This window comes from Amia ocellicauda, chromosome 1 (assembly GCF_036373705.1).
Source record: "Amia ocellicauda isolate fAmiCal2 chromosome 1, fAmiCal2.hap1, whole genome shotgun sequence".
In the NCBI taxonomy this organism is placed as follows: Eukaryota; Metazoa; Chordata; class Actinopteri; order Amiiformes; family Amiidae; genus Amia; species Amia ocellicauda.
This window is the reverse complement of record NC_089850.1, coordinates 4,302,637-4,330,331: the sequence shown is the minus strand read 5'-3', so window position 1 is coordinate 4,330,331 and position 27,695 is coordinate 4,302,637. Positions and strand designations below refer to the sequence as shown.

Here is a 27,695-nt window from a genome sequence, read left to right as displayed (position 1 = left end):
AGTATTGCTGTCGACCCAAAACTATGATATCTTACCTTCACACACTGCACCACAAAACCTTGTATCCATATGGTATTCAAAAACATTGTTTAAAGGGAATTAGTATGTTAATAGTTAAAACCAGTGCCATGGCCAAGGACATATCAGACATCTGTTAAGGCAATTCCATGGCATTAGTGTTTGAGGAAAACCCTCTCACTTTTAGCATTTTCGTAGACCTTACGGTGACTGTGGGATTTAAAATTCTAGTGATGGAACAAGATACTCAAATTCCCAGTACTGCATTGGTTAAATACTTCAAAAAAAGTATTGGAATATAAAAATACTATTACAAATGTTAACAACCTCCTTTGGTTAAAAATATAAATGTATCCCACAATGCCACATGACATGAATATCTGCTCTTTCCTGTTATTTTATTTAGTATTTGTTGCACATTATAATTATAGCTGGTTGTGTACTCTACAACACTGAAAATAGTTAATAACTTTCTGCACATATCAGACTAATTCATGAAATCAACAGATCAGTTCACAAACGGAACAACGGAAAATGAACCATTATGAACATATAATCATGAATGATTCATCAAGATACATTTTATTTGAAATCAAGTTAAAATGTCACAGCAAATATCTGCCAGTTTATCATGTACACCTCAATGTAAATACCTGATATGCATTTACATCATACTGCTACACAAATGTTTTGATTTGATTTGTATGATTTCCATAATCTTCCTGCCAAATACACCATCTACCCTTAGAAAGAGTTCAGTCATATACAAAATTGTGTTATATTTTCATTTTTGTTTTTACTTTATCAATGAGATCTTGAACAATTCAGGGGATGTTCATGTACTCATATGGTGGTCTTACTTTAACTATTAATGATTGATTTAACTCATGAAGTAATGGAAAAACATGTAGTTATTTCAGTTATTTCCATCATTCATGTAAAATATACACAAATATTTATGAATATTCCCATGGGTATTTTTAAACTAAGTTAGAAAATGTCTCCTACACATGTGAATTCATGAAGGATTCTTGACTTTCACATAAGGATTAGATACCATCTTTAACCAGGTTATTCACCATGCACAAATCAGCAAGAATGTATTCCAACAAGCTTCAAGGTCAAATAAGGGGACATTAAGTTGGAAAACACATTATTTTCACAATGCATCAACACACACTGATTTGATTACTCAGAACTGCATAGAAATCAAAGTTGCGGAGATAAAATGGCAAATAATTTAAGCACTAAGGTTAAAGCAAAATTGCAGTATATTACAGGACGTACAACATATATTACATTAAATAAGAGCATGTGATGCAGCAAACAAAATACTCCAAACATTCCAGCATACGTAAGGTACAAGACAATAACAGAAGTTAGAGGGAAACTGACAGGCTTGCATTGCTGCAGCATATTTCTGCACTGGGAGAAGATCGTTGTTAATATCAGGGGACGGCATTATTTTAGGGCAGTCCTCAGTAGGTGCAGCATTGCTAACAGCTCCACATTTCTATTTTGCAAGCTGCGATCGTTAATGTTGCAAGGAGCTTTTAAGCCAATGCTGCCTTGCGCTTAAATACCTCCATATGGGCATCTACGGAGCCAGCTATAGCCCTCTTCTTGTGCTGGACAAATGGAGGGGAGAAAGACAAACAATCATGAAAATCAAACTTTCATTGATGTATTCTATTTTAATCTAACTGGAGTACAAATATGTACAAACCAAAAACTACATATATTGGGAAAACTATACAGAAATAATAGCTAAAATAAGTAAAATAAAATCAATTCAGGATATTTTAAGTCAGTGCAAGCTCTCCAAGCCAAGGGGTATCTCAGCCCAAGGCAATGCAGTGGACTGCATTTACATGTGAACTTCAGTAGCACTTTATGTGACAAACTGATATGGGTAAAGCTGAATTAAAATAGTGGTGTTACATTGACAAGTCCTTACCATTTTTGCCCACATGGCCTTGCTTGTATTGCTAGGAGAATGCGGTGCAGTTGTCCTGTCACCTTAGCAGAAAAACACCCCCAAAGCATAATGTTTCCACCTCCATGTTTGACGGTGGGGATGGTGTTATTGGGGTCATAGGCAGCATTCCTCCTCCTCCAAACACAGCGAGTTGAGTTGATGCCAAAGAGCTTGATTGTGGTCTCATCTGACCACAACACTTTCACCCAGTTCTCCTCTGAATCATTCAGATGTACAGGCCCATCTGAAGTTTGCCAATGAACATGTGCTTTCTTGAGCAGGGGGACCTAGTGGGCGCTGCAGGATTTCACTCCTTCATGGCGTAGTGTGTTATCAGTTGTTTTCTTGGTGACTATGGTCCCAGCTGCCTTGAGATCATTAACAAGATCCTCCCATGTAGTTCTGGGCCGATCCTCACCGTTCTCATGATCATTGAAACTCCACGAGGTGAGATCTTGCATGGAGCCCCAGAGCGAGGGAGACAGAGTTATTTTGTGTTTCTTCCATTTGCGAATAATCGCACCAACTGTTGTCACCTTCTCACCAAGCTGCTTGGCGATGGTCTTGTAGCCCATTCCAGCCTTGTGTAGGTCTACAATCTTGTCCCTGACATCCTTGGACAGCTCTTTGGTCTTGGCCATGGTGGAGAGTTTGGAATCTGATTGATTGATTGCTTCTGTGGACAGGTGTCTTTTATACAGGTAACGAGCTGAGATTAGAAGCTCTCCCTTTAAGAGAGTGCTCCTAATCTCAGCTCGTTACCTGTATAAAAGACACCTGGGAGCCAGAAATCTTGCTGATTGATAGGGGATCAAATACTTATTTCCCTCATTAACATGCAAATCAATTTATAACTTTTTTGAAATGCGTTTTTCTGGATTTTTTTGTTGTTATTCTGTCTCTCACTGTTAAAATACACCTACCATTAAAATTATAGACTGATCATTTCTTTGTCAGTGGGCAAACGTACAAAATCAGCAGGGGATCAAATACTTTTTCCCCTCACTGTACATACATAAAGGTGAGTTCTCTCCTGATCCTTGGAAAGCATTGAACACTGAATTCTAAAATGTTTTAGGAACACACAAATTCTAAAATTCTGTAAACCCATTTGGACAAGAATGTTAAGGAAAACCACTGTTGTAATTCAGCCTTAGCCTTCAATTTGTCACTTAAAATACAACATTTGGCAAGACTGAAGCATGCTAGTAAACACATCAATTGAGAGCAAATTTAAGTTTAAAAACTATAGCCTATATTTTGAAAATAAGAATATATTTGATTATTTTTGCATTCTGTTTTGGGGAGTGTGTAGATTTATAGTGTGTGCTTTTGAGTTTATAATCCATTTAGCCTGAATTTTCCACTGTGTTTCTCCCATAGTTTCATTAAACACTGCTGCTGCTGGAAACTCATAGGGGAGCTTCTGTGGCTGTGGACCATCACTGACAGAAGACACATACCTATAGTTGTATTTGAACCAAACAAGGGCATTAAGAACTCCAACAATTCAACAATACATGCTAAAACCACCATTATTATCCAAACCTCCTACACTTAAGGCTATATTCATTCAGAAAGTTTTGAACTTGTTTGGATAACACTAATTGATTTGGAATAAAATTGAATATAAAACACAAATACAGATTAAATAAGAATATCTTGTTTTCACAAACAACCCCCTCAAATAATCAGGTTAAAATATAAAATAAACCAGTAACATGTTACCTAATTAAGTTCTAATGGTTATATTTAAAAGGTTAACAGGAGTTTTATAGCAATACAGTACAACTGCATGGGGTAACTAGATTTGAAACTGTTAAAATGCTTTCCAAAGAAAAGAGAAGTGCAACTGTTTCCCTTTGTCTAGAATTAAATATTTAAAAGGCAGATTTTCATTTACTTTATAACTTGGGTTCCGTCTTGGAAGTTTCCACAATTAGCAACTGCCAGAGGTAAGAAAACGAGATTTCATCAGTGTGCAGTGAAAATCTCTGGAGTCACGATGTGCGGAAAAACCACCTTTGATGTCCTAATGTTACTGTAAACAAACAATGAATCCTGCCACTCACATCCCAACAAACATCTCTCACAGACAGACAGGCAGGCAGTAGGCACTGACTGCGTCACGGAAAGGCACAGGGCCTGAAACCCAGAGTATGTTCAGCATAAACAGCTGTGGCAAAGCGACTGCTGAGCCAAGACTGACAGAAAACAAAACTACAAATAAAAAGAACTGCTGACTCTTTGAGGCACCTAGCTCTCATATGGTAGTTATGACTTGATAAATGGAAGACCCTTTCCCAGTTTTCACAATTTACACAGATATGCATTAGACTACCCTATAGATTTCATTATTATTAATATTTTACTTATTATTTTAGGAAAATTGGACAATTGAATTTGAACTACAGTAAAAGATGGAATGCAGAAAAAATAAATCTGCAATGCATGAGGCTGGCTAATGAACTAAATTGTTTGCTATAATCTGAACACATGCCAACCATGTAATTGAAAAAGCACAAAGTCATAACACCAAAGCTTTTAGCATATTCCATGTCTCCCTACAAAGTCAATCCTGTTAACTTGCTTTGCATTTTCTAAATGAATCAAGAATAACCAACACTGCCACAGCGTTTGTTCCAGACAACTAAACATAACTGAAAGTCTTGACTTTCACGTGCTGCAATAAAAAGGCATGATCTTCGCGGTTCAGCTGGCTGGTCACCAAACTGAAACAGTGACTGGGGACTTTTGTTTTTCACCTACAAGGGTAACCTGTACACATGACAAACACATGAACAGTATGTATGGAGGTGTAACTTGTTCTGCATAAAACTGTTACTATAATAGTGCAAAGGCTACCCTTCAAGTTTGCAGATTGTACAAACCCAGCAGCAATAATTATGAAAGCACACACTTAGGTTTTGTGGTGTGTGTGTCTATTGTATTTGTTTTTGATATTAAACATTTGTAGAAGTTTTAAGATTATGAACACCATTTTAAACATTGAGCATCATTATACATAGTTCTTTAGTCATTTAGTCTCTATGGGTTCTATGTATTCTATTACCTGCCCCTTACGTTAGATGGTTCAAGGGCTTATACATATTTAGTAAGTGGGTATGACTTTAGCTCCATCGCCTTCAAGCAAGTCTGTTTATATGGACATATGAGCAAGATTTAATTGAGGGGAGTTTCCTCATGCTAGTTAATAAAATCTATACAAGTAGAGATTAAGCCCTGTGTAGAAAACTGTTGAAGTGAATAAAAATTAAAGCCAGAATAAGCCTACACTGTATGAAGGAAATGAGAAACTGCAAAGACATAATTTGATAGACGCAGCAGTAATACATGGGCCAGCAGAGTAGTTCTATATGGCGATAGCTAATATTAACACCTTGGTTATGGTTTACATTTTTGGGGCTACAAAGCTAGTTTTTTTATTTTATTTTTATTTAAGTAGTGAATAAAAGTTCCTCTTTAACTCTACTGGAGAGACGGTTTCATCTATTAGTCTCCCTCCAATCCCCATCCCTTCCAAAGCATTTAAGTAACAATAGGAATCAAAATTTGAGTGGACTGAACAAACTTATTAAGCCACAAAAATAAACAGCTGTGTACAGTAATGTACTAAGCCAGTATATTATATCCCAGATCAAATTACAATATGCAAGCACTCGATAGGGTGACAATGTAATGCATGCCATGTGTTTGCATAGCTTTATTAAACGGTGCCCTTCAAAATCACTAGCTATTCTTACTAAAGCCAGGTAACATCCTTTTCCTAAAAATCTGGAAGGACTAAAATCATACTATGTAGGCCTCATTACAGCATCTTTCCGAATTGATTCACATAAAATGTGAATACCAAATTAAGCAAGTCTCTGCTTTTTCAAGGCAAAAAAGCTAAATCAGATTGATTTCTCAGGGGAAGTCTGTTGGCTAAGTGTCAACAAAAGCTTCCAGTTTCTTATCCTATCTAATGCACTCTGTAACACATTGTCCTGCCAGGCACTTGTGGAAAAAATGTGCACAAAATAAAAACAGACCCAATCAGGCATAGTCATAAACTGCTGACAACGCTGAATTGTAATGGTATGGTATGCATTATTGGAAAGCGAGGCTTTGGGATTGTTGCTACATGATACAGTATTATTAATAAAAAGCAGGACTAGGGACCTAACTGCTTGCTTGCTCTCTCTCATTCTCTCTCGCTCCCCAGCAGTTTACACCTCTGTGTCACTGCAAAGAGCCCTGCCCAGGTCAGAGCATGAAGTCATTTCCATCTGTTGGTGAAAGGGACAGCAAGAGCCAAATAAAGTCTAAGGGGCTTAATGCAGATGGCCCCATCACAACAAGTAAACTTGAAACATTGCTCCCACTCTCCCACACAGGGATACGGCGAGGGAAAAAAGTATTTGATCCCCTGCTGATTTTGTACGTTTGCCCACTGACAAAGAAATGATCAGTCTATAATTTTAATGGTAGGTGTATTTTAAGTGAGAGACAGAATAACAACAAAAAAATTCAGAAAAACGCATTTCAAAAAAGTTATAAATTGATTTGCATGTTAATGAGGGAAATAAGTATTTGATCCCCTATCAATCAGCAAGATTTCTGGCTCCCAGGTGTCTTTTATACAGGTAATGAGCTGAGATTAGGAGCACTCTCTTAAAGGGAGTGCTCCTAATCTCAGCTCGTTACCTGTATAAAAGACACCTGTCCACAGAAGCAGTCAATCAATCAGATTCCAAACTCTCCACCATGGCCAAGACCAAAGAGCTGTCCAAGGATGTCAGGGACAAGATTGTAGACCTACACAAGGCTGGAATGGGCTACAAGACCATCGCCAAGCAGCTTGGTGAGAAGGTGACAACAGTTGGTGCGATTATTCGCAAATGGAAGAAACACAAAATAACTGTCAGTCTCCCTCGGCCTGGGCTCCATGCAAGATCTCACCTCGTGGAGTTTCAATGATCATGAGAACGGTGAGGAATCAGCCCAGAACTACATGGGAGGATCTTGTTAATGATCTCAAGGCAGCTGGGACCATAGTCACCAAGAAAACAATTGGTAACGCACTACGCCGTGAAGGACTGAAATCCTGCAGCACATGTACAGGCCCATCTGAAGTTTGCCAATGAACATCTGAATGATTCAGAGGAGAACTGGGTGAAAGTGTTGTGGTCAGATGAGACCAAAATCGAGCTCTTTGGCATCAACTCAACTCGCCGTGTTTGGAGGAGGAGGAATGACCCCAAGAACACAATCCCCACAGTCAAACATGGAGGTGGAAACATTATGCTTTGGGCGTGTTTATCTGCTAAGGTGACAGGACAACTGCACCGCATCAAAGGGATGATGGACGGGGCCATGTACCGTCAAATCTTGGGTGAGAACCTCCTTCCCTCAGCCAGGGCATTGAAAATGGGTCGTGGATGGGTATTCCAGCATGACAATGACCCAAAACACACAGCCAAGGCAACAAAGGAGTGGCTCAAGAAGAAGCACATTAAGGTCCTGGAGTGGCCTAGCCAGTCTCCAGACCTTAATCCCATAGAAAATCTGTGGAGGGAGCTGAAGGTTCGAGTTGCCAAACGTCAGCCTCGAAACCTTAATGACTTGGAGAGGATCTGCGAAGAGGAGTGGGACAAAATCCCTCCTGAGATGTGTGCAAACCTGGTGGCCAACTATAAGAAACGTCTGACCTCTGTGATTGCCAACAAGGGTTTTGCCACCAAGTACTAAGTCGAAGGGGTAAAATACTTATTTCACTCATTAACATGCAAATCAATTTATAACTTTTTTGAAATGCGTTTTTCTGGATTTTTTTGCTGTTATTCTGTCTCTCACTGTTAAAATACACCTACCATTAAAATTATAGACTGATCATTTCTTTGTCAGTGGGCAAACGTACAAAATCAGCAGGGGATCAAATACTTTTTTCCCCTCACTGTACATGTCCCAGCAGAGGACTAGGATAAAACGATAATCATTCTCCTGGTCACACATTTCAGGCACTCTGGTTATCTGTTGTATGTTACACACTGTCAAAGTTATTATTTTGGCTCATGGAATGACTCACACTTGAAAATGTGCACTATTTCAGGTATAAGAAACTCAGGGCAGTAAGCACCTCGGTGTTTGAAGGGAATCCTAATTTTATCAGACCAAAAGGACTGGCTGAAGCTTAGTGCATTTAAAAAGGCTCTGCACAACTATTTTCTCCATGAGCAGGATTCTTTAGAAAACAATTTCACCCTCCAGCTTGCACAAACAAAGAGTCTGGCTGCTCTGGAAATAGTTAAATCGGCTGTAAAAAGAACTGCAAGTTCAAAAGCTCAATATTACCAACACATACTAGTCAGCATTATTAATTTAGAAATCCCCAAGGCAAAGGAAATACTCAAATGAGAACGTGAAAAGTCAACCTACCTACCAGTAAGACATTTTATTGCCTTTTTGATTGTTTGAATTTGCATTTATATAATCTGGAATGATACAAGTGTCCTCCTACATTGCATGTGTGAGTCACTCTACATACAGAGTTATTTTAAAATTTAGTCATTTAGTCAAAATGCATTGCACCATTAGGAAGGTAAACCCACAACAAAGTTGCAACAGATTTTAATTGTTAGTACTGATCTGTCTCTTTACTTTGTAAATATAATGAAGTCTCAGGGAAGCTCAGCTGCGTCTCTTCATCCTCACCAGGTTCTGACAGCATCTCTGATGGACATCCCTGCAGTGAACATGCCAATTGCATACTCCCTAAAACTTGAGACTTGAAATCCATTTATTACGGCCGAATGAATGCATTTCAATTGACTGATTTTCTTATATGAACTGTATCTCAGTAAAATCTTTGAAATTGTTGCATGTTGTAGTTATATTTTTGTTTTGTGTGGATTAGTAGTACATTATAGAATTATTTAATTTTATTTTAAATTGTGTATTTCAATTAATGTTTAAAATGTATTTTGTTCTCAGTTACATAAATTAACGAAATGAATACATGTTCTTTTGAACTTCCTCGAGGGTCCACAGACTGCTGTAGGCTTGTTATTGTTAGTATGAATTGGCAGGTCATAAAGGAAATCCATTGGCTTTAACTGTGGTTTTCCTTTTGGTGATCTTTGCAGATTTTCAGCTTTGTGGGGAGTTAATGTTATATATATATGCACAAACACTATTTTTATACTTGTATGCACCAATGGTACGACATGACCAGATGTCTCACCCAAGTGTTCAAGATAAATATTTCACAGAGTGCTATAACTTTCAACTATGCACGCCTTTTTCTCATTAGGCTCAGTGTGGCCACAACAATGCTAAATTTGACTGTGACACTGCTGTGCTAATGAGAAGTGATGGCTGACTCAGTCCTAGGGTAAGGGCAGTATGCCTAACAGACTCAGAAAGCAAGTATGTTAGAAGGAAAGAAAGAAGAGAGGAAAAAAAAAAAAAGATTCATTTTTGTAATGCTTCCAATATGAAACATGTCACACTTGCAGTCCAAGGATTCCTAAGTCATTAAATGTAGCAAGGCTAAGCCAATATTTCAGGTCCAGAATTCTGTAATTGGATGTGAAAGGATCTGTGGATCATTTTAAAAAGGCCACAGTATTGTTGTGTGGGAGTACGCACTTCGTCCAATATCTAATCTTTCTGTGATTGGGAATATAGCACAAACATCTTTAGAAAAGAACTAAAAAGATTTGGCCAATATTGGTTACATGCTCAACGTTCATGCTCAACTGAAAGTGACAGTGGGAATGAGAAAACATTCAATCCATCCAAAGAGAGTGAATAACTACTTAACTAGCTTAAAACACTTTTGCGGCGCGTATTCGATAGGGTTGTCTTTTTGGGGTGATGAAAGAGCTACAGATTGTTATATAATTCACTAAGTTATATTGTAATGCATCACGCACCTTGTTGCATTCTGAGCTGTGGGTCTTGGTCCATTTTTACATTCCCAGTTTTATATTTTTTATGAAAAAAATATTCCATCTGGCTATTATGTCTTTATCCCTATGCTTCATAGAAGTATAATTATCTGGGAAATAGTGAATGAGAAAGCCTCACACTTTGCAAGAAGGTAGAATGGTTATTTATAGTATAAGCACTGTGCAACAAGCACAAATTATACTGTCCCACCAAAAGTAACACATTCCCTTTGCCAGTTTTTTTTTTTTTTTTTTTTTTTAAACCAAGCTTAAATTTGACTGTCTGGAATTGTTTTGTGGTTTTCACACTGCCACCCCCAGTATTTTCTCTATTAAAACTGGCCACCTTATCATCAATTCTGAATAGTCTGAAAATAAAGCAAAAACTACTAAATAATAAATGTACATAGGGAAGGCTGTGAATCACCAGTAATGCAAACATTTGAATGAAGAGGAAAGGAAAAGGTTTGCAACAATAACAAAAAAATCTTATGCTTCTAGTTTGATTATGCCTTTGCCATTTTTATATTTTACATCCACTTGCATGTGTTAAACAACTTAACATATTACAAAAAATATTTGTTTATAGATGGATAACATTACTAGTTTAATTACCAATTCAAATAAGCAAATAGCTTCTCATAGGATTGCCTTTATTGCTTTTCTCCTCTTACATCATTAACTGGGATTCACATGTTTCAGAGTCTGTATGAAAACAGACTAATAGCTCAAGTAACTGCTGACAACAGCAAGTGGAAGCACAATCAATACAGGGGTGCTTATTAGGCCATGCCTGCATGCATGGTAACTAATGGACTTTGTTGAACACAAAATGAAGTAACCATGCGCAAAACAAACGCTGACTATACAAGGCCCCGTTGCAGTTTATGAAGCTGTGTGCAGATGTTTCAAAACCAGAATTAAAAATGTATAGGCCTATATATAATAAATACATAAAATATGCTTTCTACTCAAAATGCCTCCAAAATGTCTCAATGTCACATTTACATCCCAAGGGAAATAAGTGGAAATGAATAGGAACACTTTTTATATCATGTTTGTTTTTTAAAGAAAAAGACATTACACACTTGTTTTGCCTACTGTATGTGTTTATGATTATCTGTATTGAAAATAACTAGACAAAAAATATAAAATGAAAGAGCATAGCTATGTACAGCAGAGCCAAATTTTGAGACTTTAACCTTCAAATGAAATGTGTTGGTTTAGTAAAAGGCTTAAAACGAACAGTCCTAGTAACTGAATTAATGCTGTGCGTGAAGATCACATATACAATGGCATACAGCAGCAGGTATTAGCAGAAAATTAGCGGTCTGAACAGGCCATTTTGAATGAATGCAATAAAATAAAACAAAAATAGAAGCTACCCAATATGAAGCAGATGCAGTTTGTATGAAGGGCTTTGAGACTTCCCTTCATTACATCTCTGAAGGTCCTGGCAATATCTCCTGTCACTGGCTATGCTGTGACATCGTTTTGCTGCACTTAGTGCCTTTTTCCTCCTGATTATTTTGGTCCCCAGGAATCATTATTTGCCTTCTACTGAGGTCTAATGCCCTTCTTGAGAATATTACAATGCGCCTTCAAACACCTGACTGGCACATCAGTGTTCAATTTCATGGTCTACCACCCAGGGGCTTGATTACCCATTCCTCCACGTAGCATTTTGCTGTCACAATGCAACTCCAGATTAACAAGAAGTAAACAACTGTGTCTGTGAATGTACTTTAAACAGAGCTCAGCAAACAAAGCAGAACAGTGGAATAGCACTTCACATTCTGGAAGCTTTTTATTAAATTAGTCAATTGTAAAGCACATTTCTTGATTATGCAAAAAGGGGTTCCAAAAAACAGCGATGTAATGCTGCAAGACAAGCTTATCATATAGAACACAAGATACAGGATTGAAAAGTATAGGCCTAGTGCCATTTCATCATAACAAGGTTTTGCATATGCAATACAGAATTAGTTCAACGAGTCACAGATGCAAACGTCCTTTCTAGACTAACGTAACACTGGAATTTCCCAACATAGCACTGCAGGGTTTCCTGTTCTGCTGCAATTTGTATTTACACAATATTAAAACCTGCACTAAATATGATCAATTAAGAAGGTGAAACCAATTTAAAATGTACAGGTAAATGAAAACACCTCTTGCTGTCGTTTTGAATTATTATTATTCACATGGTGTCCTGTTCAAATGACATGCTTTATATGACAAATTGAAGAGCATAAAGGCTGAATTGCAAAAGTGGTCTAACAGACAAGTACTTTGTACTGTAATTTTAATACAGGTGGGCCCATCATATATTGATATCATTAGACTTTCATTCCATCTTTTCAAATATAGTTACTGTGGAAGTTGAATTTTGCTTCTGCATCACCAAGAAGATGCACGTGTCGAATGCAGATGTTCGCATAGGTGTCTGCCAACATACTTGCACATAACGTTAATGCATGCATAGGGGGCAGTGTCACATTTACCAAATCAGAATCTACAGAAAACGAAGAAGAAACACATTATCTATGGTGAGCTGTTTGTAAATAATTTCATGAAATACACATTTTGTGCTACAACATGAAGAATATCTAATGAAAAAGGGTTTTCATTTTGACCACAAAATGAAATGCAACTTTTAAATTTTGTGCACAATATGTATTTTTCCTTACATCATTTTGTGGACATAATGTATACTCAGGTGTTCATTCCATCTATGGAAGGAAAAGAACATTTTACTTTTCCTTCACAAAATTGCTAAGCATTATATGCATGAAATGTGCATTTTGAGCGAAAAAAAAACTCATTATGTAAACGGCACCCCATAGGTTTTGCGAGACCTCTGCACATGTCCAGACCAGATGAGGGGGAGTACAGTCTGTTAGTGCGACAAATGCGTTTCGTGGATGAGGAGATGCATTTTAAATACTTTTGTATGTCACTACAAAGTTGTTCGGACCTACTGCAGTACCTACTGCCATGCATTGTACACCAGTCACCAACACAGCTGTGCGATTGATCATGGCTCTCAGAATCTCACTGCTCAACCAATCAGTGCTTGTTTGACACACAGGACCGCAGATGCACGCGACACATTGTTGAGTTTTCAGAGGAGTGCGCGGCGGCTCCTCTGCGAGCCTCTGTGAGCTATGCTTACCCAGAAACCCTTCTCTGCATCGATACGTAGAGACTCGTACGCATATCTATGCAGAAGCACAAATCAGGCTTTAGGCTGCCCCTTGGAGCATAAGCCACACTCAGAGCCATACAGGGAGTCTATGTAGAAAAAAAATTACATGGCTGAAACTCTCTTTCGAAATGCAACCAGTGTTAATTGGAGTTATCTAAATTTCTGGAGAAGGGTTGGACCATAATCCCATCCACAGAACATATAAATACAGGGCTCCAACTGTAATTTCCCAACATTAGTTACTTCACATTCCTTCATCCTCCCCAAACCCCAACTCTGAAGCAAATTCCTGCATATTCCACACTGTGAGGGGGTTACGATGCCTTGTCTACATGGCAGGCCATCGTTCCCTCAATCAAGGATGTTCAAGACAAATCTAAATACATCACACTCCATCGATCAAAGTCTTATTTGGGTTGGACCAATGCTCCTGAATTTTATAATACACTAGACCAGGACAACAAAACATGGACATTAAGATATTACGAAGATAAATGAATATTAATGATTTTGTAAAGATGTTTAATATTTAAAATTAAACAAAGAACAGGTAATGTATACCAATGATGGCTTCAACTCACTGGCAATTTTTTATATCAAATACAAAACCAATTAGGAGCAGGACAATTTGTTAAGAAACCGGTTCTGAAAAAATTCAAATATATTCATGGCTTAGAAACTGCAGGTAAAAAATAACCCCTCAAACATCTACTTTGAATATGCCAGAACAGAAATGGTTATGCAAACGCAGCACTATTCATCAGGTGAAGTATGCAGCAGGCCTTATCCGTGCCTTGCATTATGTTAGGCTAATAGAAAGCTATTTTAAACAATTTATAAAATTAAGAGAAAAAAATTAATTGTTCACAATGAAAAGCAATATGAATTTATCAGTAAACATTGTAATTATTATTAATATATAGTTCTTCATTATAAAGTTTGTGAAATATATAATTATAACATTTTTGAGTGAATGTAGTGTTTATTACAGATAATTACACGGATTAGAAAGAATACTTCCTAATGTATCCCTGAAGGTGAGATAGCCATCTAAGCCTCAATGTTGCCAAAAGGCTAAAACAATGGCCAGTCCTACATTGAATAACTTCCAGTGAAAATATTTTTGCAATTCCTAAAAACTTAAAGTTCACCATTTTTCTTTTTTTTTTCATTATATATATATATATAAAAAAATATAATATACATACACACACACATGTAATTAAATCTAAAGTTCAAGCTGCGTTGCATCATATGAAGCAACTGAGCAATAGACCTACTCTAACACATAACTGAATGAAAGCCATGATTTAAACTACAATATAAGGATTATAATAATATTAAAAATAAAAACAGTCTTAAATAAAGACTGCAGCATATATACAACTGTCTCAGGACTATTCATTGTAAAGTAGTATGAAAAAAACAATAACATTGGGATTTTAAAGAAAGGAGCATGGTCAAAATGACAATTATGCTCCCTATGAGAAAATGCTGAGTACGGCAGTTACCGCAGACAGTTAGGAAAAGGACATCAAGACATCCTGATTACACTAACAAATTTAGTGACACTTTATACCAGGTGTGTTCAAAAGAATTTCTAGAGGGCTAGAGTGTCTTTTTTCCTCAGCTCTGTAGTTAATTTAATTCAATGAGCAAGTGGATAAATTCAATGCTTTTCTCCGATGTATTATTTAATCTGATAATACAAAGGCATACGAAGATAGTACTACGCACACTTTAACTCTGATATATTTACACTACAATGCAAGTAATGGACTTAACCTGAACGTCTCATGAATTTAACTGTTCACATAAACTTGCTCATCAGGTTTTGGTTTAACTGCTCCCATGACACTGGAAAGTCTATAAATAGTGAATCATTTATGTTACAAACTTACACTGTTCTGTATCAGAAGTACTTTGCAAACACATATAAGCTACATATAGCATGTCCCTTTTCACAAGATATAGTTACAATTAATATAAGCACACCATATGTAAACACATACATAATCAGCTATGACTTCCAGTAACTATGTCCCCAACCCAGTAGGCTACCTATGGTTACACTTACCCATACATGATGTTACAGGGGCCTGCTCATTTGTTAGGGTTTCATTCGTATAGAGTTTAACACGTAGTTTCTTGTAACAGCTTTTTTTCATTTGTAGAAATCTCCCTTTATGTGGTTGGCATGAAGCTGATAAAATTATCCATTAAAAGAAGACAGTGTGGATTTTTCACCCTACATAGTGTCACCCATAAATTCCCAGTAAAGTCATACCAACTATAAAGTATTGCAACTCCTGTATCACCAAAAGATTTCTTAACATGTAGCCATTTTGTATGGCTGGCACAGAGCATGGCACGACTCTTACCCCGACTAATCCTCTGCTTCTCCCCTGACAGGATGCCTGGTGTGTCGATTACACTTATACTTTCCAGAACAGGGTTTGGCAGCTGGGCACACACAAACCTACAGGGACAAGAAACACAAAAAATACTGAAGTGTGAAACACTGCACTCAAAAAATACTTCAGCTGAAATATGGTGACAATGAGAAAACAATGAGTTGTCTTGCATAAACGTGTGTGAACATGCATTAAAAATGTATGAACCCATGTGTTCTACATACGCAATGCAATTCCAATCCTATCGCATTAATCCCTGGACAGTTTTATGGATTTAAATGGTACAGCATTATACACAAGAATATATATTATACACACAAAAACATACATATTTATAAACACACACACTATTTTATTTTTATTTCAAATAAAAAATAAAGTAATGAAAACCATTCTTCTAATATGTCTACGGTGCTACAGTCTACAATTAAAATAGTTTCCCAGCTGCTCACTTAAAACCAGCTTTTACCACAACATGCCTCATTAGCCACGGTACAGACTGTCACAGGCTGATGTACTGCACTGCACCGCAGTCGTCACATGATTGAGAAAAACATCCAGTCATTCAGCTTCACTATTGACTGAAAGAGCTCGCTGTAAATCTCAGGCTCTGCATCCGACTGCGTCAAAATTTAAAAAAATGACAGCACAGAGTAAACTGTAAAGCACACCAGCCAGAAAATGTTTAATGCAATGAACAGAGAAAATAGAATCTTTAATCTAATGTGAAACAGGCATTCATTACACGGAGCAGATCATTTAATCTGAGAAAAAAGGCAAAATCCGAACTCAAGACTAATACAACCCCACTTTTATGACTGTGCCTGCTGACAGGAAAGGAAATTCATTAACCACTGCCACTGGATGTGACCTTGGTACAAAAGACAGTGCTTTCATTTAAGTGTATAATGTAGTTATGTTGCTTGTGGATTCATAAACAAACAACATTTATTAATACATCTCTTCAAAGGAATTCACTGCGAGTCTTTTCTTATAATATACTTTAGTTATGTTTCAAGGCTGTAAATGCAGATTAATTTGTGAGGACTGTAGTAAAACAATTATGCTGTATTTTGTTGTATTCCTTTAATTTGATATTTGAGGTTTAAATTGTGTTTGGGAGTTCAAACAAATTAAAAAAAATCTTAAAACAATGTCAACATTTAGCCTCTCAACCTATTCTGGCTTGTGCTTTCACATTTCAACAATTTGTTGTCTTCTACACACATTTGCACTTCCATCTGTGTTAATCTAACCTCCTCATGCTTTCTGTTTGACCCAGCACATACTGGGCTTTTCTGATCTTTCAGATTGTTCTAGCTTCATCGTGTTATCATAGCCACCTGCTTACATAATCAGAAGAACTGTATTTACATTCCTCTGACAGGAGACTAGTTTCAGATAATGAATACCATACGTGATGTACATCTTCCATGAGCCACCCCCCTCACAAAATCTGTTAATAAATATACTAGGAGTATAGGTGTCTAGGGAAAAATAAAGTAAAATCCAATAAAGAAAACATTTTAAGAATGCATAGTAGGTCAGATAATCATGATTTAGTTGGCAAGATATCTCCCTTTAAACTCACATTAAAAACAAGTCACTAAAAGCTAAAAGCTAATTATACTGTGACTCTGTTTACTTTCTATCAACATCTTATGGAGACAGATTATCCCAGCAAAACTATTATCTGTTGGAGCTACAATTATTCTACCATACACCATATATTAATTTTGTATCAAGGTTCAAAGTTCAAATGCTTAGAAATGGGATATATCACAATGTGCAATACCATTTGACTACTTTCTAAAAACCTTAGAGTATACCCCCACCCCACATTATTGTACACAGTTTTAAACTTGCTAGCACACAACGTAATTATGATGTTACCTATATTTCAGGTTAAGCCACATCGTTCTCCTACTTTTTTGTATTTGAAAGATCAGAAACTGTGTATTGTCAAATTTGCCCATGTCTAAAACCTCCCATATTTACTGCTGCAGGGCAAACAAAGTTTAATAATTAAAGTCTACACAAACGCATGCATCAACATGACTTTTTCCATTCGTTCTTAGTCAGAGAAAACAATCAATTATTCTAAAAAGCTCGTTAACAACATATACTGGCTTTGATTTTAAAAGCCATTAGAATCATATTTTCATTAATTAATACACAATATCTGCTTATTGAAATAAAAAACAAATAGAAAACATACCTTATCAAGCAACTTTATTTAGTCCGTTAATAAGTATTTCTTCAACCTTATAAGCCCCCTCCACCCCCCACACCAAACAATAAATAAAAAATTAGTCATCCTGGCATTTACAGGACATTCTGTGACCTAACTTCTGCACAAAGATAAATAAACACTGGGATATTTTTAAATAATTCAATAAAATCCCATTACCCAATAAAACAATTAAACATTCAATAACAAAGTTAGTTATTGAATATAAAAATATAAATAAATAAATAAAATAAAATGTATAAAAAAAGAAAGTATAACACATATGAAATGGACTAGGACTGTACTATATTATGAGTTCAAATACATTCCTCCTTAATTTAATCGTAAAATCTTAAAAATTAACCAGAATCATTAGCCAATTCAAAAAATCTCCAGATTCATAGAAAAATATTCTGAAAAAATCTCAATGACAATATCTTTAATGATTATTATATAAAGCAGCTGTCATATGACCCCAACATTCAATATGAATCTCTAATATAAACCTGGTGACAAATGAAACAGGAAGAACAAAGTTTAGTCTTATTCTTAGTTACAGTAAATTTACCATTTTGCCACATTTTAGTGAAAGTTCGGAAATTTGGAGCACTATAGGATTTGAGGAACCAAACTGAATTTCGAGGTTTTTCTTAATGTAATAAACCACATTTCTTAGACCACAGCCAATGTTTGTAATGCTTTATATGAGGCCTTTAACGTGGTAATAACTTTAAAGTACTGATGTTATCTGCATTCATTTCTGGGCAACTGACAATATGCACTGGTATCAGTCCAACCAATAACAAAAAAAGCCAGTGGAAAAAAACAAAACAGTTAAAGAAAAATAAAAGAGAAGAAACTGACAGTCAAACTGACCTGTTGAGAAACGCATTGCCAAAAGCATTGAGTTTCCTGAAGGGCTTCTTGGGATCCACCACCAATGCATTTCCAGGGATCAAACCCTCAACATCACCATGCATCACTGCAATGAAGGAATCCGTCGTGGGCTCGGGGCCAATCCGCATCCCAGGGAAGTCCTGTTCCAGGAGGTACCTGAATTTAATAAATACATAAAGGTAATGAGGAGGGACAAAGCTTAAAGTAAAACTGATCTGCAACTTTCAATTAAGTGTATGAATAACAATGGCAGATGTCCAAATCAGTCAGAACTGCTCTCTCCTTTCAGGATATTGGATTGTAATTAACAATGCTATAGTGAAAAAGGGGTCTGTGTACATGAGTGACATCACTCAAGGGGAAAAACTAAATAAACCCACTTGCTCACTTTGCAGGATTCACAATGAGGATGGTTTACATTGAAATTATTTAAGACTCATTTAAAATGAGAATACTGTCCAACTCCCCCCCTTTTTTTGTTTGCAGAAATGAAATACAGGACAAATATAAAAACTAGACCCTAGACCTTAAACATTCAATTCCATTTTCAGGAATACAGTTCTTATAAAGAAAAGGAATCTGTTAAGGCTATAAGTGCTCACAAAATTGCTGTGACCGTGGCTGCGCTCCTTCTATGCACCCAGCTGCAAGATACAGTGTGCAGAAACCCCTCCCCCTTGGGCAGTGTTTCCTTTTTCAGATAACCGGGGTTGCATTCGCAACCCATCGTTACATAATAGACCTGCAAACCATTCACAGGACAACAGCCTGAAACACCGTCCAGTTGTTCATAAAATATTAATAAAATCGGCTGCTACCGATCCAATTATTATCCTTCAGTTTATTTTTAACTAGTCAGGGCAAAGCACTGGGGTCCTGTGAAATCCAAGTTTTTAATAAACTCTTATTTTAACTGTAAGCAGTAAACATTTAATTGTTTCTGTATGTGGATTACGCTTACGGCCACGTCTGGCAGCAGATAGTTAACAGTCCACAAAACCTGGAAACACCCGTCCGCACTGAAACAGGGCATGAGTGTGAAAGCTCTCACCTTATATACAACAAAGCAGCCTGGCACTATATTATCTGTCATTGACACGTGACTGGAGAAAACCGTTAACCTAATATAAAAATCAGGTAAGCACAATGCCTCTTCAGACACCACAAATCGGTCACAAGTAATCGTCAGATACCGATTATTACATTTTTTGCCTATAATCTGCTGATCCCTACTTTATGCTGCTTCCCATAATCAAAATCCCTTTCGTCTGTATTACTGTATTACTATGGGTTTAGTGGGACGCTCTGTGAAGTTAACACATACACACTCCATTACATTCTGGTAATCATCGATAACACTTTGCAATACTCGGCAGCCATTTCCCTATGTACAACAGCTTTGAAATATGAAGCACGTATTCTTACATCTGTACTTATTTTTCTCGTGAAACACTTGAAGTTTATTTATATAGAAGAATATTTGTATCACCTGATATGTAGTGTAAACAATATATGAACAGCAGTCTAGATACGATATGTAAAAGCACACTGCAAACAATCTGACAGTTCACTGATAGGCACAACATGTACTTTACCTGCTGGTGCCATAAGACACAAACAGTAAAGGATTGTCTCAAGCCCAAAGCTGACATGGTATTTAACCATCTTACAAACCTCCTTTTTATTTTTTCCTTTAAGTAGAACTTAAATACAGAGACACATTGTCCTGTATTTAGTTACCATATTTCAAGAGAACATAGTTGTCACTTTCAAGCTGTGTCTCCGTCTTCAACACCTTTATAACTAATTGCTGGGCTGTCATAATAAGATCACAAGAATAACACCTGAACTGGTTTAAGATAATATGGAAAGAAAGCCTCATTGACTGTACAACAGAGGATATATAGTGTGTGTCAGCAGGATTCATATTAAAGTCAGATTGGTGGCAATATATGTCCATTGCTGTATTTTGAGTTCCTGCATTGTCATGCAGTTATAACATCAGTTATAATAATGACACATAATGTGACTGGTAATTATATACTTTTTAAATAAATGAAACTGTTAGATTTGTTTAAACTTAAAAGCTTACAAATATTTAGGTTTAATAAATAGGTTAATAAATAGGTTTAACTGGACAATCAATTGTATGACTAGCTAAAAAAGTATGGAGTTTCAATCTCCTCATTATATATTTAGTTTGCTCCTTTTTATTTTTATCAACATGGTGGTTTGTTCTCTCTCACTCACTATATAAATAGTTAAACAAAAGAAAGTATCATGGGTTAACACATCTTAGATAAGAACAGAACTAGCAGTCCAGTGAAAATATCACTAGTTCCAACGAGTATTTGAGGAAACTGCACATAAACCTGGCAATGCATTAACACAGAGCAGAAGTCTCCTTGTGCTGTCTGTCTGTCTGTCTGTCTGTCTGTGTGTGTGTAACACTTAGGAGTTTGTTGAACTTAATTCCATTACCTTAAAAGCATGTTTAACAGTGCTCTGCCTCACAGTAATGTATTGTTATAAATTTATTTTTGAAAGGCTAATGGATGTGAAATTTGAAACTTAAAGGAAGATAATCATACTCAGAAGTAAAATGTGCTTATAGACAACTTATAGACCAGGAGTGTCCAACCCTAGTCCTGGAGAACCCCTATCCACTTGATCGTATAGGTCACCCTAAATCACCAATTTCTAAACACTGGGAACACATGGGAGTTATTAATCAATTAAGCAAGTCAAACAAGGGAGCTCTTCCCTCAGGAGTCTGTAGGTACTCAGATAATTCCTCCAATAGTTTCTAAAGGACTAGGTTTATCACACCACCTTCTTCACTGATCAGAATGAAATGCTTCCAGTTATGTATAGATTGGTGATAGATAGGTGACCTCCTAAACATGCTGGATAGGGGCTCTCCAGTACCAGGGTTGGACAGCCCTGGTATAGACTATAATAGCAGGAGACAAGATCGCATACAATGCCAACAGTGAAAACATTACAATACTCATAAGTGATTAGTATTACTGATGGCACTGCGGGTGTCATGCACCTACCGGATGAAGCTGGTCTTGCCCGTGGAGTACTGCCCCACCAGCAGCACCATGGGCTTGTTGTCGAAGTCGGCATCCTCCAGCGCCGGCGAGTGGAACTCGTGGAACTTGTAGTGCTCCTCCAGGGGCAGCAGCTTGCTCTTGTACAGCTTCTTGAGCCCCTCGCTGACGGTCTGAAACACTTCGGGATCCTTCTTCCTCCTGTCATCGGTACCCAACCAGCTGAACATGATGCGATTCGACAATCGATTCTCTTATACCAGATATATGCAATATAATGTTCTTGTATGTAGTGTTAAATTAAAAACAGCATAAATGAATACTGATTTAAGGAGAAAAAAACTATGCTTTTCAACGCAACTGCACGCAATTATAACACAATAAATATTTTCTTCATTGGAAAAGAAGCTCTCTCTCCAGGTAAGCAATCCGCTCTTTGCATTAGAAGGCCAAGCCCGAAGAATAAATGCGCTGTTATTGTGGGGTTGCCTTAAATTGTAGCCAGTGCAATGCTGTATATGTATCAATTTAAAACACAGATTTCAAGCTTTTCATTCAAAATGTAGAGGAATCCAAGACCAGGCGCGTTAGAGCATCTCTTCTTACATTGGAACAGTGAGGCGTCAAGCGAACTCTTCTAGAAACGTCAATAAAAGCAGGAAAGTAACTCTTTAAAAACAGGAAAATAAAAAAGACAGATACAATTAAAATGCTATTCCTACTACTGTGTAGAATCTCAGTTGACCACAGGTACCCCGGCTTCTTTACTGCAGCTGATTTAAATGCCAACCCTTCAGGAAACCCGATCCGACAGGAAATGCCCAACTCCTGGCAAAGCCCCACCCATGAGTCCGGAGGATTGAAGTCGGCACGGACGGCGCCATGTTGCCGGATGGGGTAAAGCCCAATAGCTGCTCGACTCACTGTAGAAACGCCTAGAATTAAGTAAGTAAATAAATAAATAAATAAATACATGCATATCGTCACCGCGTTGCATATTACTGTATAATTTTGCCCAACCCTTTTTCCAAAGGTATTTTCAGTGTAAGAAGGTGGCTGGTTTAATTAAATAATTTCCTGGATATGTTTCATGTCATAAAATAATAGGCCTAATAGGCTATTATTATTATTATTATTATTATTATTATTATTATTATTATTATTAATAATAATAATAATAATAATAATAATAATAATAATCACTTTTAAATATTTTAAAAACATATACAAAGTTAAATGTTACAAATATTACAAATGGAATAAGATAATTGTCTTAATATCTGGTCATATATATTATTATAAATTAAACTTAGAAACTGCTATTTTCTCAAAAGTCAGACAATATTGTATTATATTTCGTTACTACTTAGATTCAAAATCATTCATTCAAAGTATACCTATTAAAATAAGTGCAGTCCTGTGGGTGAAAATGCCTTGTTGATGCTAGAGGTCAGAGGAGAATGGGCCGACTGATTCAAGCTGATAGAAGAGCAACTTTGACTGAAATAACCACTCGTTACAACCGAGGTATGCAGCAAAGCATTTGTGAAGCCACAACACGTACAACCTTGAGGCGGATGGGCTACAACAGCAGAAGACCCCACCGGGTACCACTCATCTCCACTACAAATAGGAAAAAGAGGCTACAATTTGCACAAGCTCACCAAAATTGGACAGTTGAAGACTGGAAAAATGTTGCGTGGTCTGATGAGTCTCGATTTCTGTTGAGACATTCAGATGGTAGAGTCAGAATTTGGCGTAAACAGAATGAGAACATGGATCCATCATGCCTTGTTACCACTGTGCAGGCTGGTGGTGGAGGTGTAATGGTGTGGGGGATGTTTTCTTGGCACACTTTAGGCCCCTTAGTGCCAATTGGGCATCGTTTAAATGCCACGGCCTACCTGAGCATTGTTTCTGACCATGTCCATCCCTATATGACCACCATGTACCCATCCTCTGATGGCTACTTCCAGCAGGATAATGCACCATGTCACAAAGGTCCAATCATTTCAAATTGGTTTCTTGAACATGACAATGAGTTCACTGTACTAAACTGGCCCCCACAGTCACCAGATCTCAACCCAATAGAGCATCTTTGGGATGTGGTGGAACGGGAGCTTCGTGCCCTGGATGTGCATCCCACAAATCTCCATCAACTGCAAGATGCTATCCTATCAATATGGGCCAACATTTCTAAAGAATGCTTTCAGCACCTTGTTGAATCAATGCAACGTAGAATTAAGGCAGTTCTGAAGGCGAAAGGGGGTCAAACACAGTATTAGTATGGTGTTCCTAATAATCCTTTAGGTGAGTGTATATATATATATATATATATATATATATATATATATATATATATATATATATATATATAATATTAGGGTATTATTTTTACTCACCTAAAACAAATTAGCTGCATGAGTCCCTGCATTTTTAAATAATATCCCAACTTTTTTCTGTGAAACCTCTCAGTTTTAGGCTAAATAATAATAATGATGATTATTATGTGATTTACAATAAATATAACATTCTTACTTATAGAAAATTTATATTGAAACTTAATAAATGCACAATAGAAGTTTTACATAGAATTAATATTTACTTATTGCATCTTTTAACCTAGTATTTCGAGTCCACTCCTGGCTTATTTTTCTTGAATGGCCTGAATGGGATTTATCAGATACAATCTGAGATGCTATGAAATTAATAATACATTTATTTATTTTAATTCTAAAATTAACTCAAAGATGCATTCATTTCTCCAGTAGTGGAAATGCATTTATTTTTTTCATTGCTTCAGCATATTACAATATGCAGTTCTGGTCAGGTTCTCCAATGCGCATATTAAGTTCGGCAGGGAGGAATGCTTGAGGAAAGTGACCCCTGCTGGCTTAAAATATCAAAACATCAGGAGCCTTGCAACCTTAGTCTGAACTTTCCACAATACAACTGGTGGTATGAATCATACCTTGCCATGGGTGCAGTCCAAGAGCAATCTCTGATTGTGTCTTGCTCACTGACAATTACATAGAAACTACCCCAAAGAAAAGATTCATGCATGCAAGAGGCAAATAAATAAATCCCAGTTCTTTTGAGTATAGCAGCATAGGGACACATTATAATGGATCAGGAAAAGTGTATCATTTACACTGTGTGTGTTTGCCAGTATCCAAGCATTAATAAGTACCTGATCCGAAAATATAATATAATAATATAATATCTATGCACACACATTCTTAAAATAAAATATTGCTAGAGGACATTTCATTCCTTCATGTATTTCATGTAAATCATGTATTTCACATTAAGTATACCTATTTCTTATCTGATACTTATCCCATTATTAATGTCAATGTATTATTCAGATCAAGATGTTAATGATCAACAACAATACTTGGTTCATCCATGACTGAAGGTGAGGCCATCTTAGTAACTAACATAATGCATTAGCATGATAGAAGGCCCTGGAACTACAGTTACAAAAGGTTAAATATCCCAATGGAAGTTTATATTTTGTTGAAATTTCTTGTAAACAAATAATTGTAGTTTGAACTGTGTCTCTGGGGGAAAGAAGTTACAAGAACTAGGTTTCTTAAATATGTTTTTGGCACCTTTATCAGTAAATCAGCATATTTGTCTTTATCGATTCCATTCTTAAACACAATTTTTCAGATGTTGCAATTCACTCAAATTCTGAGAACTGGAGATTGTCACTAGGATTTACAGCAGGATTTTGACCTGGCAAATCAGACTGTTTTTGTAATTTGTCTTTAGACTAACCATTGTGAATTTGATTTTGATATGTGCATCACTGTTGTTTTTAAACCTGGTTTTGCAGTGGAGCATTTCAGATCATTGAAACATAGGAACTTAATTTTTTTCTGTGCTTTAAAGTTAAATGTGGTGGTGGCTGGGCATTAGTAATTGAATATTAATGCTTATACTTTTTTCATTTAAGGATTGTTAAAAAAAAAGTTATTTAGGGTTTCAAACTGCTTTATTGTACCACATACACAATTTTTATGAAGAAAAAAATGTTACAGAGTAGGATGTTTGTGACTCGTATGTGAAATTTTTTTGCAAAATATACTGCATGTTGTTTATAGAGCATATACAACATTATATACATTTCCAATTTGTTCTCAACCTTTGGACACATCTGGTTGGGGAAAATAATTAACGATTTCTATCATCTCATAAAACATGCCATTTCAGCAAGGTACAGCATATGAATCAAACGTGATGAGAATGTTTTGAAATATTGATAGATACTAAGTATATAAGATTATGCACATCAGTATCCAGTTTAGGATAACTTATTTAAAACATAATAAACCAGGCAATGTTATATTTATTTGAAAAAGCTCTATATGTAATATAAGATTATAGCTTCTTTCATAAAATATAGATAGCAATTTAACTTAATGCAAACGACTGTTATATGGCAATAAAATGCATGTTCTGTTATAAATTAATAATAATAATAATAATAATAATAATATATATATATATATATATATATATATATATATATATATATATATATATATATATATATATATATATATTTTTTTTTTTTTTTAATTTTTATTTCCTTGCAGACGCCCTTATCCAGGGCAACTTACAACATAAGTGCAAAAATACAGTTAAGTACAAGGCATCAATCATTACAAATTCAATTTAGCTAAAACATAGCAATTCAAAATAATACATTTTACAAATTCCAATTTACAATTTACACAAGTACAGTAAGTGAGGTCCTACATCCTGGACGGTGAAAGCTAAGTGCTGTCAAGATGTAGGGTCACAGTCAAGGGCTACGGGAAAGGGAGCGAGGAGGAAAACAATCAAGAACGCGAGAAGCACAATAAAAACAGTGAAGTGCTATCTAGCAGGGATAAAGGACTAATATTACAAGTACTGTCGAAGTACACAAGAAATGTTCAAAATCTACAGGTTATTCTTAGATAATATTCAGTTGTGAGCCGACACCTGGCAGATGAAATTCAATGTGGACAAGTGCAAGGTAATACATGCAGGTAACAAAAATGTCCACTATAATTACACTATGGGAGGAATAGAACTAGATGAAGTAACGCATGAGAAAAACCTAGGAGTCTATGTGGACTCATCACTTTCTCCATCCAAACAATGTGAGGAAGCAATAAAAAAGGCAAACAGAATGTTAGGGTATATTGTCAAAAGTGTAGAATTTAAAACAAGGGAAGTAATGTTAAGACTGTACAATGCACTAGTTAGACTTCATCTGGAATACTTTGTACAGTTCTGGGCTCCACACTTCAAATAAGATATTGCTGCTCTAGAGGCAGTTCAGAGGAGAGCAACCAGACTTATTCCAGGTCTGAAGGGAATGTCCTACTCCGAGAGACTGAGGGAACTGAACCTTTTCACCCTGGAACAGAGGAGACTACATGGGGACTTGATTCAAGTCTTCAAAATCATGAAAGGCATCGACCACATCAAACCAGAGGAGCTTTTCCAGATCAGCAGGGACACACCCGGGGACACAAATGGAAATTGGGCTTCAAGACATTCAAGACGCAAAACATGAGACACTTCTTTACACAGAGTTGTGACAATCTGGATCAAACTCCCCAGCAATTTGGTTGACGCTGAAAATGTGGGAACATTTAAAATCAGACTAGATAGGATCCTTGGATCACTCCATTATTAAGGGACACCAAACGAGCATGATGGGTCGAATAGCCTCCTCTTGTTTGTAAACTTTCTTATGTTCTTATGTTCTTAAGTTAAAATGTGTGAGATTGAACTGTGAAGCATTAGCACCAGGTGGCAGCAAAAACAAAGCTTAGATTTAAATTTGCACTAAACTGTATATTACTTTCCAAACTGGATAATTCATGGATGGATTTGTTCATTTGCGAGTATAATAATAATAATAATAATAATAATAATAATAA

General features: G+C 36.4%; 1 protein-coding gene across 2 annotated transcripts in view; it reads right to left on the bottom strand.

Annotated features, from left to right (window-relative positions):
* Positions 1-22,574, bottom strand: part of ehd3 (EH-domain containing 3) — a 37,286-nt gene extending 14,712 nt beyond the window's left edge. The window contains exons 1-4 of one of the 2 annotated variants that reach the window (XM_066705658.1): positions 22,357-22,574; positions 21,754-21,951; positions 18,674-18,850; positions 15,535-15,632 (exon numbers count right to left, since the gene is read on the bottom strand). In XM_066705658.1, coding sequence (XP_066561755.1) covers positions 15,535-15,632; positions 18,674-18,850; positions 21,754-21,951; positions 22,357-22,358 — 475 coding nt within the window. In that variant the 5' untranslated portion in view covers positions 22,359-22,574. Of the gene's footprint in view, positions 1-15,534; positions 15,633-18,673; positions 18,851-21,753 lie in introns of both variants that reach the window. The other variant, XM_066705582.1, reaches the window with a different exon arrangement.
* Between the last annotated feature and the right edge of the window lie 5,121 nt (positions 22,575-27,695).